The sequence below is a fragment of the Taudactylus pleione genome, unplaced genomic scaffold, assembly GCF_031769625.1.
Source record: "Taudactylus pleione unplaced genomic scaffold, aTauple2 ptg000296l, whole genome shotgun sequence".
NCBI classification, from domain to species: Eukaryota; Metazoa; Chordata; class Amphibia; order Anura; family Myobatrachidae; genus Taudactylus; species Taudactylus pleione.
Genome location: NW_028284698.1, coordinates 2,621,941 through 2,635,771, shown reverse-complemented (window position 1 = coordinate 2,635,771; position 13,831 = coordinate 2,621,941). Strand labels below are relative to the sequence as shown.

At 41.3% G+C, this 13,831-nt stretch overlaps 1 protein-coding gene across 1 annotated transcript in view; it reads left to right on the top strand.

Annotated features, from left to right (window-relative positions):
* NRK (Nik related kinase) overlaps nucleotides 1–13,831 on the top strand; it is a 297,272-nt gene that overhangs the window by 158,657 nt on the left and 124,784 nt on the right. Inside the window, exons 15-16 of the mRNA XM_088482879.1 lie at nucleotides 121–273; nucleotides 3,968–4,099. Coding sequence (XP_088339005.1) covers nucleotides 121–273; nucleotides 3,968–4,099 — 285 coding nt within the window. The remainder of the gene's footprint in view (nucleotides 1–120; nucleotides 274–3,967; nucleotides 4,100–13,831) is intronic.

The following is a 13,831-nucleotide window of genomic DNA, read 5'->3' as shown; positions in this document are numbered from 1 at the left end:
TCTACAAAAGTGAAAACCTGTATTTCCAAAAAGAAAAAAAACATCATAGAGAATACAGTTGTTTTAGTTTATGTTTACTGTGAAATTTTGTTTTACTGAAATAACATTTTTTAATAACAGAAAACTGAGGAAGTTCAAAGTCAAAAGAAGTTTCATCGCACACTCCCCAAAGACCAGACCCAATTATTGATTCTCCAACATGATAACATGGGGAAGAATTCAGAGCCACCAAAACACACTTCAGATCATCCAACTGTGGGGCCTATTAATAAGGTAAAGGTAGCTGGCCTAGGAATGGCATTAATAACCAGAATAATAATTCTACCTGCTATAGTACAGTATGTTTTGAGAATGAATTGTATCATTAATGTCCAATAAAGTGAAATCATTTGGCACAGTCAGACCTAAAGAGAGGAGAAAATATATAGTGTGTATTGTTTTAAAAGTGAAATCTAATGCATGAATAAATAGTTCACCACGTAATGATGATGAGCAGAACGTCTTGAAATTAAAAAGGAGTTCCTTCATAAATTACACTCCAGATGAATCTTAGTGAAAAAGAAGATAAATTATACAAACTACTAGAATACCTGTATTTTTCCAGTTTTTAATGAAAGTTTCACAGTTTATTATCCTAATGTACACTGAAGTTAAAGCATAGAATAAATAAACAATTGGAGATAAAAAAAAAGAATTCAAATAATAATTTTAACAAATTGTAATCTAAATATATGACTCATGAAAGTAGACACTTTTTGCATTTACTGTATAAACGCTGAACACACTCCAGGCGTTCATTCTATAATGGAAATATAGTTCATAAAGTTCTTCCCAACACTGTTGCAGAAGTTCCCACAAATGTGTTATACAGTACTGTATGTGTAGGTTGCTTTGCTTTCACTCTTCTGCCCAGTTCATCCAAAACCAGTTGGATGGGGTTTAAAGAACAAAATCAGGTGCGCTAATTAACCAGATGGTTTACCCTGAACAAACAGGCAGCTCACACAGCGGGTTCTGCACCTGCTAAAACCAAATAGACCAAATAAAATAGTGGAGCGCTAGTTTGATCAAGTGACCATACAAGTATCAAAAAACAAATTTATTTAAAACTCCTCTGGTCAATAAAAATGCATTATCATCACACGGTTTCATTTTTAAATGCAATAAAATATAGGGTACATGGGTCAATGAGATCAAAGATAGGACACAATAGTATAAAATATGGAACCCCTCTATGAGTCCCTCTCCTGAGTGTCCACAATGTAAAGCTCTTACTATATGGAACACTCCCTATAGGTGAATACCTCTGGATTATAGAAAAATGTCCTCTTTCAGATGAAATAAAAAATTCTGTTGACAGCAATTTAGACAGGAAAAGATTGCCCAAATGAACTGGAGTATTAAAGAGTCACCTATATTTTCTAAGCTCCTGGTGTAATCGTGAGCATCTACCGTTGGTTGGCAAATTCCTGGCAGTGCGCCGGTTGCCGCTTCTGTATGTCCGTGCAGCCTGGAGATGAGGTGCCGTCTGATGTATATAGGCAGTAATAACTCTGTGTAGGGCTGCGCTGCTTTTGACAGTATACTGTCCCCAAGGCTCCCCAACAGTCCCGGTTTTGGAGATATCCATGGTTAAGAACAGGTGACTGAATTAGTACATCAGTCAATTTGATTTAACCACCTGTGCGCAGCCATGGATATATCTAAAACCTGGAGACTTGAGGGCCACGTTTGGGAACCTCTGTCCTAAGCGCTCCATTTACTTTCAGCCGTCTGATAACGAATAGATCCAGAGAAAAGAAACAAAGTGTCCGTGCAAAAGTGGAAAGTCTTTGTCCTTGACGCATTTCCCCAGGCTTATGGCACTTCCGGTTTCCTCAGAAGGTACATAGCTCTTTAATACTCCGATTAATTTGGGCAATCTTTCCCTGTCTAAATCGTGATCTTAACTGAACTTTTTATTTCATCTGAAAGAGGACATTTCTCTATAATCCGAGGTATTCACTTATAGGGAGTGGACTATATAGTAGGAGCTTTACATTGTGGACACTCAGGAGAGGGACTCAGAGGGGTTCCGTATTCTATCCTATTGTGCCCTATATTTGCTCTCATTGATTCATATACCCTATATTTTATTGTGTCTATTGCATTTAAAAGTGAAACCGTGTGATGCTAATGCATTTTTATTGACCAGCTGAGTTTTTAATAAAGTTGTTTTTTGATACTTGTGTGGTTACTTGATCAAACTAGCGCTCCACTATTTTATTTGGTCTGGATGGGGTTTAAAAACTTGAAGGCTGTTTTGGCCATTCCATTATTGGAAACCGACCATTTTGTTGTTTTCCTCAGAAATAGCTTTAACATAGCCTGGAGGTATGTTCTGGGTTATTATATTGCTATAGAATGAACCCTTGACCAACTAGGCATTGACCAGAGGGTATTGCATGGTGATACAAAATGCTGTGGTAGCCGTTTTGCTTTAGGGTGGCAATCACTCTGTGGAAGACGTCTAATTGGGATCCAGCAAAATAGTCCCAGATCATCACGCTTCCTCTTCCATGTTTGACAGTCGATGTCACAGGGGTTTATTTACTAAACTGCTTGCCCAAAATGTAATAGGGTAGTGCTTTTAATAACACCACAAGGGGAGTTTTGCTATCAAAAGCTTTTCCATTTTAATTTTGGGCTTAAACATGTTGGGAAACTGTATCTTTTACAATCTGCCACTTAGTAATTAAACCTCACATACTGAGGAACTATCCTTTCGCCTATTCGACGCACAAAAACCCTGCGTGATGAACCAAAAATGTAATTTAGATTCATCAGTCCATGAGACCTTCTTCCAGTCTTAAGTAGTTCACTGGCGGCGTTTCATGGCCCAGGCAAGTCTCTTTTTCATTGCTTCAGCACAGCTGTAAATTCTTAACCTATTACTGGTTCCTTTTAATCTCTAGCAGTTTACCGCTTACCTTTTACTATTTTAGGTTATTTACTGTACTTGAACTGCTTACATTTCAATAAAAACTGGAAAAATTGGGCTGTTCTAAAACTTTTGACCAGTAGTGTATACCGTACTCTTCAGGTGTTATGGTACGCCCAATTTCTGAGCTGCCTCTAGCCTTGTCTGTATTACACATTTTGTAGATTTTTCAGTCATTTTGGAAAAAATGAGGGACAATGTGAGCAACCCTAACACAGTACTAGAGATCAAACTTTAAACCACAGTACTTCTACTAACTGAAAATGTGGTTATTTATCTCCATGTTAGTGGGGGGGGGGGAGAGAAAACATAGTGACCCATATTATAAACACAATACTTTCAATGCCCTAAAAATAATGTTCACGTAACATATACAAATCTTTAATCAAGATTCTCCCTTTTAGTGGAAATCAGTATAAAGTACGAGAACTGTATCCTGCATAATATCTGACAGAATGTAAAGCTTTATTGTAAAATAAAAACATTATAATAGTTTAATATTGTTAAATTAAAAGTAAGTGATACATTCACAATACTGTAGTATCTCAATGTTCATATCACATCATAGGGGTCCAGCTTCCATCAACAAAGGTTATTGTCAGCTCCTATCTAAATGTGTCATCCAGCAATATTGAGTCTTCAACAAACTTCGGATGATTTTAATGAGTCACCTGCTCACTTCCTCTAATAAGTGGTATCAATGAGCGAATAAGCACAATTTAAATCCATGGTTTGGATTTAATTGGTTGACCTACCATTAATTAAAGGTCTTCTAAAAAAAAACAATAAATGAGTTATGAAAATTAAGTTTTGTTTCATTGAGAAGTACATGTAATCAGAAACACTAGCTAATGACACTACAGGACTAAACCCTAAACCTCCCAGCTGTGGTATCCAAGCAATGTGTTTTAGTCAAAAGTTCTGCATTTAAGCTTCATTTCACACATTGCTATAGTGGTAGAATTATTAGTTTTTACTACATTTCAGATACCAGAAAAGAAAAGTGTTGACCAGGGAATGGCTAAATGGCCAGGCTTCATACAACAAGCACATGCCAGGCTTGGGTCTGGGAGCAGTTCTAGCCCATGTACACCAGCACTACCAAGAGCCATTCTGGAGGTAAGTTCACCTTTTCATTATATATGGTTATAGATTTAGCAGGGATAATTCAAATCCCAAACACAGTAGTACTGAGTAAATGTGGTTTTGTGACGTCTTTATCTTAGCTAAACCACATAACTAAGGGGGTGAGTTATCATACTTTCTAAAGAGGACAAGTGGAAGGGTTACCCATTGTAACCAAACAGATTATAGCCTTCATTTTATAGATTGTACTAGATAAAGGATAGCAACAATCTGATTGGTTTCTGTTAGAAAGTTTGAGAAATTTCAATTTCCATAAGGTAAACTTTATAGAAGTACATAGGATTTTACTTGATTATGAGCATATCAAGGTTGTCTCCTATACATTTTGGCTTTCACAGAATATGGTTGCTACAATGCACAATGGACTGTGTGTTTCTTATTTTTATATGCTCGCAGAGGTACTGTAGCTATAAGCGAGTAAGTGTTTGTGAATTACTTCTTTGCTACAAGTTAATACCTGGATTTGTGGGCAATGCTATTGGGAAAAGTTCAATGTGAGGCACTCAGGTATAATTTTGTTTTCCTGTTTTTTTTCTCTTTATTGGATCAGTATGAAAAACAAGACAAAATATGTAGATGCATAAATTCCTGCATAATCCTCATTGTAACACAAACACCTAGGGTAGGAGAGAGGAGGAAACGGGAGCAATATAAGTAGAGCCTATGAAATCTTCATCCTCAGAGGGCCGAAGTCATTTGTATTTATGAGGAAGAGATATAGGGCCTGATTCAGAGATGGATGCAAAGGTGATTATGTACGCATATCGAGCGATTGTTTGCTATTGCGCATAAGCCGCACTGCTCGTGTGCAGCGATCGCATTGCGATTACCGGTGCACAGAGGAATCCATCGCTAAATGAATTACAGGTTGTCAGTGTTTGGGGGTGGTAACAGGGGGGTGGTCGATAAAACGCAGATGTGTCTAAAGGACCGTTTAAACGCTGTTACATGGGCATGCATAAATTGCGATCTCCTACACAGCATGAGAGCTCTCTGCATGTCAGGAGAGCTGCAGAGTCTGCGGCTGGTTAGATCTTCCACAAGGGCAAGATGGGGGCTTGATGTGCATCAATGTTACCAATATTTACGCAGGTATGCGACGACATATGCAAATGAGAAGGCAGCGGCGGTCGTCTTTATGCTTGGGTAAGCTTTGCAGCTATTTTCGCAGATGTGTACGGAATCGCAGCTGCGATCGCATTAGTGTCCATCTCTGAATCAGGCCCATAGTACGATGTGCAGTGATTCATGATGAGTACCTGCAGGAAATGGTTTTTTGTCAGAATCCTAATGCTCCTCTTACCTTCCCTTTGCAAGAGAATAGCATCCAGAGGAAGACTCGTATGAAAGTCTGAGTGACTAATCTGGAGCTCAATCAGCAAAGATAAAGGACTTACATAGACTAATATTTAAATTCTAGCCATCATAGCCAGGTTGTTGTACATTATGAATTATAGTCCAAAGTAGCCATCAATACATGACAAGGTCTAATCTAGCTAACCATGCTCTTATACTTTAGGAGAGAGTCAGTGCCATAGAATTACAACTTGTGATAGAAGCACTGGAGAAGTGTGGAATGGCTTCTATGTATGTCCTAGGTTCCTGTCATATGTGTTCTGAAACCCCCAGGAGAAGTCTGTTTGGGAAAAAACAGACTAGAAATGTCCACTTTAGAGAAAAGCCAGTTTGGGTCCTGGGAGTGTGGATGTGAGGAGAGGGAGGGCTCCATCCACAGGCCACTCCCGATTTTGGGCCTTTCAGCCTGGTAACAGGCTTATTAGGGCTTGCAGCTGGAAATGGCTAATATAAGCTGGGTTTGTTTGTGGCTGAGTGTCTCACACCTGGGAGAGCTGACAGACTAGCTTGTTCAGAGACACGGTTACTTTCCTTGTAAGTACTGTGCACGTGTTTTGTTGATGGTGAGGGCAATATGCCCTACCATTACTACAGAGAGGGAATCTGCTGTGTAGCTAGTGCCCAGCCGGGCTAGGACTTATGTTTATGTTTTGTTTATGTTTATATTCCTTTGGCACAATAAAGACTGGCGCCAACCAGTTTGTACGAGACCCCAGACTTTTATCCTGTTTCTATGGCTGCTGTGTGTGTAAAGAGGGAGTCCATCTACCCCAGGAGAGGAACCCCTATCCCGACTGTGTCACACACTTTTGCAGTATAATTTAAATGTTTGAGCAAAGGCTTCTTGTACCAAGAAATTGAGATACATTTATTAAGCAAAATTCTGTACAATCTGGAATTTCTCCCACACACACAATTTCAGTTGCACATTGCCTAATTTTTTGGCAAAATGGAACAATTTTAGGGCAGCTTTCCCACCAGTTATGGAAAGGAGATCCCACCTCCAAACCGCATCCCCAGCAGAAATTTGAGAAGCAGGAAGCATACTGCTTATTTGGCTAGGTGATCTAAACCAGTGTTGCCCAAACTCATTCTTCACAGTGCACCAACAGTGCATGTTTTCCAGGTCTCCTCACAGAATTACTAGTGAAATAATTAGCTCCACCTGTGGATCTTTTAAAAAAGTCAGCCAGCAATGAATACACCTGTGCACCAACTAAGAAAATTGGAAACCATGCACTGTTAGTGCTCCCTGAGGAATGAGTTTGGAAAACACTGATCTAAACCATCGGGAAAAAAGTTTAATTGTGTCTCCAACACCGAGGTACTATTAGAGCTGGCAAATGTGAACTGAATACAATTTTACTTTTCCAGTTGACCCCTTTAAAACCAGATCCCTGGCATTTTCATATTTGGGGATTGTCCATATTGAGACTAGGTGTACGAGGAGACATCTGTACAGTATGTCTATTGTATAAGTGGACTAAAGATAGATATTGCATTCAAGTATCATGCATTAATGTCATAAATTAGTTTATGCTGTAATTCTGGATGCAGTTTACCAGCTGCTTGCAATGTGTATGTACAGTATGGCACGATAACAGCTTTCACACTCGGGGCTTGACTAACTGATACCCCTACACCATGAGGACCAGGGTACAAATGTGCCTTGTGCCGGCCTGGCGCCCCTGAGCATGCAACATTATGACATTGAGCGCATGACGTTGTGCAAAAGGGACGGGGCCAGCAGCACCGGTTAAGTACAGTGCTGAATGGGTATACTGAGGTCGCCTGGTTGGCTGCGCAGAACGTAGTGTGCTCGTTTGGAGTGTCCACAGGATGCTCCAGACAGCACTGCATAAACGTTCCTGGCTGCAGGGTGCCGTTCCAGGCACCCTGCTAGCCAGAAGCAAGGACCGTGGGGAGGCGATGGTGCTGCCCACAGAGCCCTTGCTCTCTGTGTGGTGGCACTGGTTGCACAACCCTAGTCACTGCTCTGATGAGTAATCTCTTTGTAACTAGGGATAGACATCGATGGTCGATATTTACCGGCCATCAATGTTTTTCGTTTGATGTTTTTACCATTCGATGGCAGCAAACATGGTAATGGTATTCTGATGGTGGCTTATTTTCTTTAATTCCTAAAAGCTATGCCTCCCCTGGCTGCTGAGTGTTGTGTCTCTGCCTCTAATAATCTTCCTGGTTCATTTTGCTGGGATTGTTGGAGGCCATCTCTCACTGCCTCAGACCTGGCATGGCCCTCAGTCCCTCCCTCCCTCTCTGCTAGCTCTGATTGGCTCTCTGAGACAGTGAAAGCCAATCAGTGTGCAGCGCTGGCCCTGCAGCAGCAGTCACTGCCAGACACACACAGAAGCCCTGATTCAGAGCCGGACGCTCTGACAGAGCGCTCGCTCTGAATCAGGGCCGTCCTTCTGAATTTTAGAGTGGCCTCCTGGCCGCTCGTATAGCTGTGGGTGACCACCCACAGCTATAGCGAGCGGCCAGGAAGATGGTCGCGATGGTCAAGACCATCGTGACTATCGGGCTTGCGACAAGACCCTTGTGGTAGGGTCTCGTTGCCGCAAGCCCTGGAGTGCTTTCGGCTCTATCAGAGCCGAGAGCACTCCCACTGACATCGCTTGTGATGTAAGTGGGGCCGGCCCCAGACGGCAGGCGTTCCCATGAAAACGCCTCTGTCTGGGCAGCCACGTCCCCGGCACGCCAACCAAAGGGGGCGTGCTGTCACTCACCATCGACAGCACGCCCCCTTTGTAGCAAGACCCATAGCGACGGCTTGCCCATCGCTATCCGGGTCTAGCGTATGGACACGACGGATGCGCACTGGGCTAACATCGACCCGCGGGTCTGAATTAGGCCCAGAGTGACAGCTAACAACGTTTACACCAGCAGAGATGGAGAGTGATTTCTTTGCTGGTGCTGTAGGGGGGCTTCTTTGTGTTTTAAGTATTTTTAATACATGTTTTTAGACTTCAGGGTTTTTTTTTGCTTTAAGTGCCCACAGCAGCAGCAGCAGCAGCGTGGCAGTGTTTCTCATTCTCTTGCTCAGTCAGCTCTGCCTGCCTGCCTGCCTGGCTCAGCTGTTTGTTTGTTTTTTTGCTGCTCCGTGTCTGAGCCCCTTTCCCAATCCCGGCCCTTTACTATTCATATGAACAGTTTTTACCATTGAATTCTTTTGATGCGATGGTTAGTTACCGTTGCATTGAAAGATTCAATGGTGGAAGCACTGCCATCATATGATGGTGGGCTTCCGATTTCCATCCCTTAATGCAACTATTAGGCAGAAATCCGCATCTAACAAGAATTTTAAAGCTGTTTACTAAACAGTTACAGGACTCTTTTGTAAGTAACAAATACAGTAAGTCCATGATTATCAATAAATTGTTTTGAAATGTCCTGCAACCATTAACATAGGAAGCAAACATCTTCAGCTTCATCAAATGTCATTTAAATATTCCATCTAAACTATTGGATTTCTAAAACAGAAAAGGGACTGTTAGCAGATACAAGAAGCAGAAATTATAATCAAATAGGAACTCTAAAGCTGCCCACACACATAGCAATTTTTCATCCAATTTGGCCGATTTCGACGAATCGTCAGGACAAATCGTGAAAAGTATGGCGAAATCGTGAAGTTTTACTCCTGATCACGATGCTGATGTGCGTCCCCGCTCATGGCACCTCGCATCTTTTGATCTGCCGTGCTGTAGGCCAGATCTGACAATCTAGGACACGATGCAATGTGAAAGTCTGGATGCAGGATAGATCGTTTGAAGATTGGACACCAAATTGTGTGCAGATCGTGTGGAGATCATGTGCAGAGCTGCCGGGGAGAGTTTCAAGAGAAATCGTACACATCGGCTGATCGTGTGCAGATCGCTATGTGTGTGGGCACCTTTTAGTAAAAATAGGACCAAACACATGCTGCAAACTCAACATGGAGGAAAGGAAAGAAGGAACACCTCCTAAAACAGAGCCTGGATAAGCACACCGCCTGGTTACCTTCTTTTTTAATCTAACTTTATCAGCAACTGAACACTGATGACATCTGCATGTATAATAAACACAGTTGAGAACAGTGGTTGCAATATCAAAATGACACCTGTCTAACAGAGACTACATAATGACTTTTTATGCTTACACAGTGCAAATTATGTGTCCCCACTCTACAAATCCTGTTTGCAAGCCAGGCATAGAAGCACGTACAAGTAAACACAATGTTTATGATAATTTGCCAGTGGCTGCCTATTGGTCATACTTGCCTACTTTTGAAAAAGCATTTCAGGGACATTGTGAAAGCACCACCTATGAGCGCGCATTAAAGTGGGTGTATACTGCTACATCTGAGAGGCGTGCATTAAAATTTACTTACACAGACCCTCCAAAATGACCCATCCCATTAGGTACATTTTGTACCTGATGGAAGGGGTCATGTTGGAGGGAAGGCTTACGTCCACATGTAAATGAGACCCAAAGCAATTGGTAAAATCAACTTGTTGATGAAAAACACACTGATACTTTTCAGAAAATGCATGTAGCCATAGGGATCATTGCGCTATAACCAATACAGGGAACTGATATTAATGATCCTATTTTAATGTATATATATCAGTTTTCTTTAAAATATAGCATCTACATAATGGGGGTAAGGTGCAATCAGGGAGATTGCCAGACTCTTCAGGGAATTATGGAGATTTCTACTATTTCAGGGAGTCTCCCTGACAATCAGGGAGAGTTGGCAAGTATGGTATTGGTGTATGCAGCTGCAACAGTCAGGGAATGTTATCAATATCAGCACGGGAACAATATAGAATGAAGACAGAGAACATCAGACCTCAACTGGATGAGAGTGTGCTGCTTCCCATATTTCAGCAATAAAGGGGAATTCCAAACCACAAAAGCAAAGTCATGTTTTTGATCTTCAACATAATGACTCACAGTTTATTTAACAGTTTCATTTCACAGTATGCAATAGTAGTGGAGTTGTGGCCTTGGTAGTGGAGGTAGGTGAAGCGGTCATCGACTCTGTGGTGCACAATCAGCAGTGTTCAAGTAATTGCTGTGGCAGATCTATGAGAGCAGAAGATGTGAAAGTGCACATGCTTATACACAGGCTTATACAACTTTTGATGCTGATTTCAAAAATCGCTGCCTCAAGGCTTACAAAAAAGTACTTTTTTGATAGTTTGAGGCCAAAGTAGGCCAAAAAATCCATTGTGTAATATTTTTCTGGAATTCAGCTGCCCATATCTCCAAAGGAAAACAGTATTTTAGTATGACATAAGTATAGCTAACTATCCAAAGGGACACCATCATAAAATAACAGACTTAAAAGTTACTTAGTTCCTGTGATAATGTCATCTAAACTTGCTTTCACAAATCACGCATTAAATTTTCCGCCATCTTTGAAGTCCAATAGCAAAAAAGAAGCATAACCGATTTTCTTGAAACAACATTCATTAAAAAGAGCAGACTTTAAACTACTGTACAACATATATTTTTTCTGGATAGACGTTTTGCCTCAGAAGGGAGAAAACAGGCTCTAAAGTTAGGTCACATTGCTTGTATTTATGACATCAAGTGGTGGATTGGGAACATTTGTGAAGCTTCTGATGAGTATCATGATGCTTTAGTCAGTTTCATGCACCCTCATGCTCCAGCTCAATCATAGTGGCCACTGAGAAAAGATTCCTGTTGGGTTGCAAATGAGCTTAATATTGCTAGTATTCCTGCACCTTCAGCAACGTAAAAGGGATGACAATATAGATTATTGTCAGAAACATTGTTGAGCATTGATAAAAAAAAAATGACTGCTGCTATGAATTAATCAAGCAATAGCTCTGGCTTGGGAAGCATTAAGAAACCCAAAATCAGGCTTTGGATCCTTGGCAAAAGACACTCAGTTTTAGGCTTGGAATCCTATGGAAAATAAATCCAATTTCAGTAGGCTTGGAAACCTGTGGAAGAGAAACCCAATTTCAGGCTTGGGATCCTGGGAAAGAGACCCACCCGTGGCTGTTACATGGCTATAGGGCGTGTCCCCTAGGTGATGGGTTACCATTTCTTTAGGAAGTGGTAGTGGCAAAGCCACCATGGACCAACGCAACATATTAAAGTTTTATTACAAATTAACAATTTTAATTAAATCTTGTCAAAGTAGTCGTCACCGTTTTTCTTTATACCTTTCATCTTAAGTTATCAAAAAAATATTGGTCTTTATTACTCCTAATAAATATTTTTTAAATGAGCACCAAAATATGTATAGCTGTGACTAAATTACCAGTTTCAAACGCTCATTGCCTTATAGTTACAGCCATTTAAGCATACTTTTTTGTCCATAATATGAAGTACTGCGTAAGCCGAAAGTGACCTAACTTTAAAGCCTGCTCTTTTCCTTCTGAGGCCTAACCAGAAAACATATATGTTGAAGTTTAAAGTCTGCTCTTTTTAATGAATGCTGTTTCAAGAAAATCGGTTATGCTTCTTTTTGGCTATTAGACTTCAAAGATGGCGGAAAATTTAATGCGTGATTTGTGAAAGCAAGTTTAGATGACATTATCACAGTGAATAAATAAGTTTAAAGTCTGTTATTTTATGACTGTGATGGTGTCCACTTGGGTAGTTAGCTATACTAATGTCATACTAAAACAATGTTTACCTTTGGAGATATGGGTACCGGTAACTGAATTCCAGAAAAATATTACACTATTGATTTTTTGGCCTACTTTGGCCTCATACTATCAAAAAAGTACTTTTTTGTAAGCCTTGAGGCTGCGATTTTTTTAAATCAGCATCAAAAGTTGTATAAGCATGTGCACTTTCACATCTTCTGCTCTCATAGATCTGCCACAGCAATTACTTGAACATTGCTGAATGTGCACAGCAGAGTCGGTGAGTTTCACCTACCTCCACTACCAGGGCTACAACTCCACTACTATTGCATACTGTTAACTGAAACTTTACCAAAGTTAGTTCTACATATATACCGACCTTCATACAAAATTTCATCAAAATCGGAGATGGTCAAGTGGAGACGATTTTCAAAATAGGTCCACTTGACACAGAATGACCTTTTTTCTCACAGCCATTTTAAGGAGTTATGATGGTTTGAGAAACAGTGCTGTTAAGCTACATTTCAGACCCCAGTATTACTAATGGGCAATATATTTTGGAACAGTGTACTGCAACTTTTGAACGTAACATTATTTTAATAAGTTATAACATAGTGCATTCATTTTCTTTAGAGCAGGCTTTGATAAGAGTTGCTCTTCAACAGTTGTGGACTCCAAAGACCTGATTCAGAGATGTACAGTACGTAAATCCGATGGTTTACGCACATCTCCCGTTTTTGTGGGTTTTGCACATCTGCAGGACTCGTTCTGTGTATGTGAAGAATGAGTCCTGTGTGTTAGCATGCAGTGCCCCTAAGCTGCAGCATGATTGACATACTGCTGTCATTTGTGGGAGAGGATGGGGTGTTGTTGGTCTGCATTCCTGGAAACGGGGTCGAGTCACCCCCATTTTTTGAGCGTGCAGAGGCCAGAGTCTGCATTGGAGGGTGCAGATTTCCTTACCTAACAAAGGGCAGAAGATGGCCAGTCTGAGTAAGCATTGACTTACTAAGATGGTCAATGCTACAAACATCTTCGGACACAACAACTAGATCTGTGATGCCGGCGGGAGGTATCTTTTACCTTCAGACACCTCCTGCAGGCGTTAGCATATTATAGCACAGTAGTTGCGTCCATCTCTGAATTAGACCAAGAGTCATAAAAACACATTCCAGCCTTTGGCCACACCAGCTGCAGTGCCAAGGCACTAAAGCTCTACTCTAGCAGATCCAACTTGAATTCAGACTGATTTCATAATGATGACTATAATTAGAGATGAGTGGGTCTGGTTCTCCGAGAACCGAACCCACCCGAACAGAGGGGAGCCGAGTAGCATCCGAGTCCCGCTCAGGTTTTCCCGCCTAACTCTGAATCCAAAACGAGGCAAAACATCCTCATCCCGCTGTCGCATTCTCGCAGGTTTTGGATTCTATAAACGTCCTGGTGATCGGTGCCATTTTCACTCCGGCTGTGGATAGTGTAGAGAACAGACGTACTCTGTGCTGCTCTGTCTGTTCAAGGATGCAGTGTTATCGGGTTGGGACTGCAGTACATAAAGGGGGGGGGTGGCTGCTTTGTCACTGTGGTCCTGTCAATGAAGGGGCTGGGGCGGCTGCAGTAAATAAATGGCTGCTGCTGTGTTATCCATGAAGGGGCTGGGGCTGCAGTACGTAAAGGGAGGTGGTGCTGCTGTGTCACTGTTGTCCTGTCAATCAAGGGG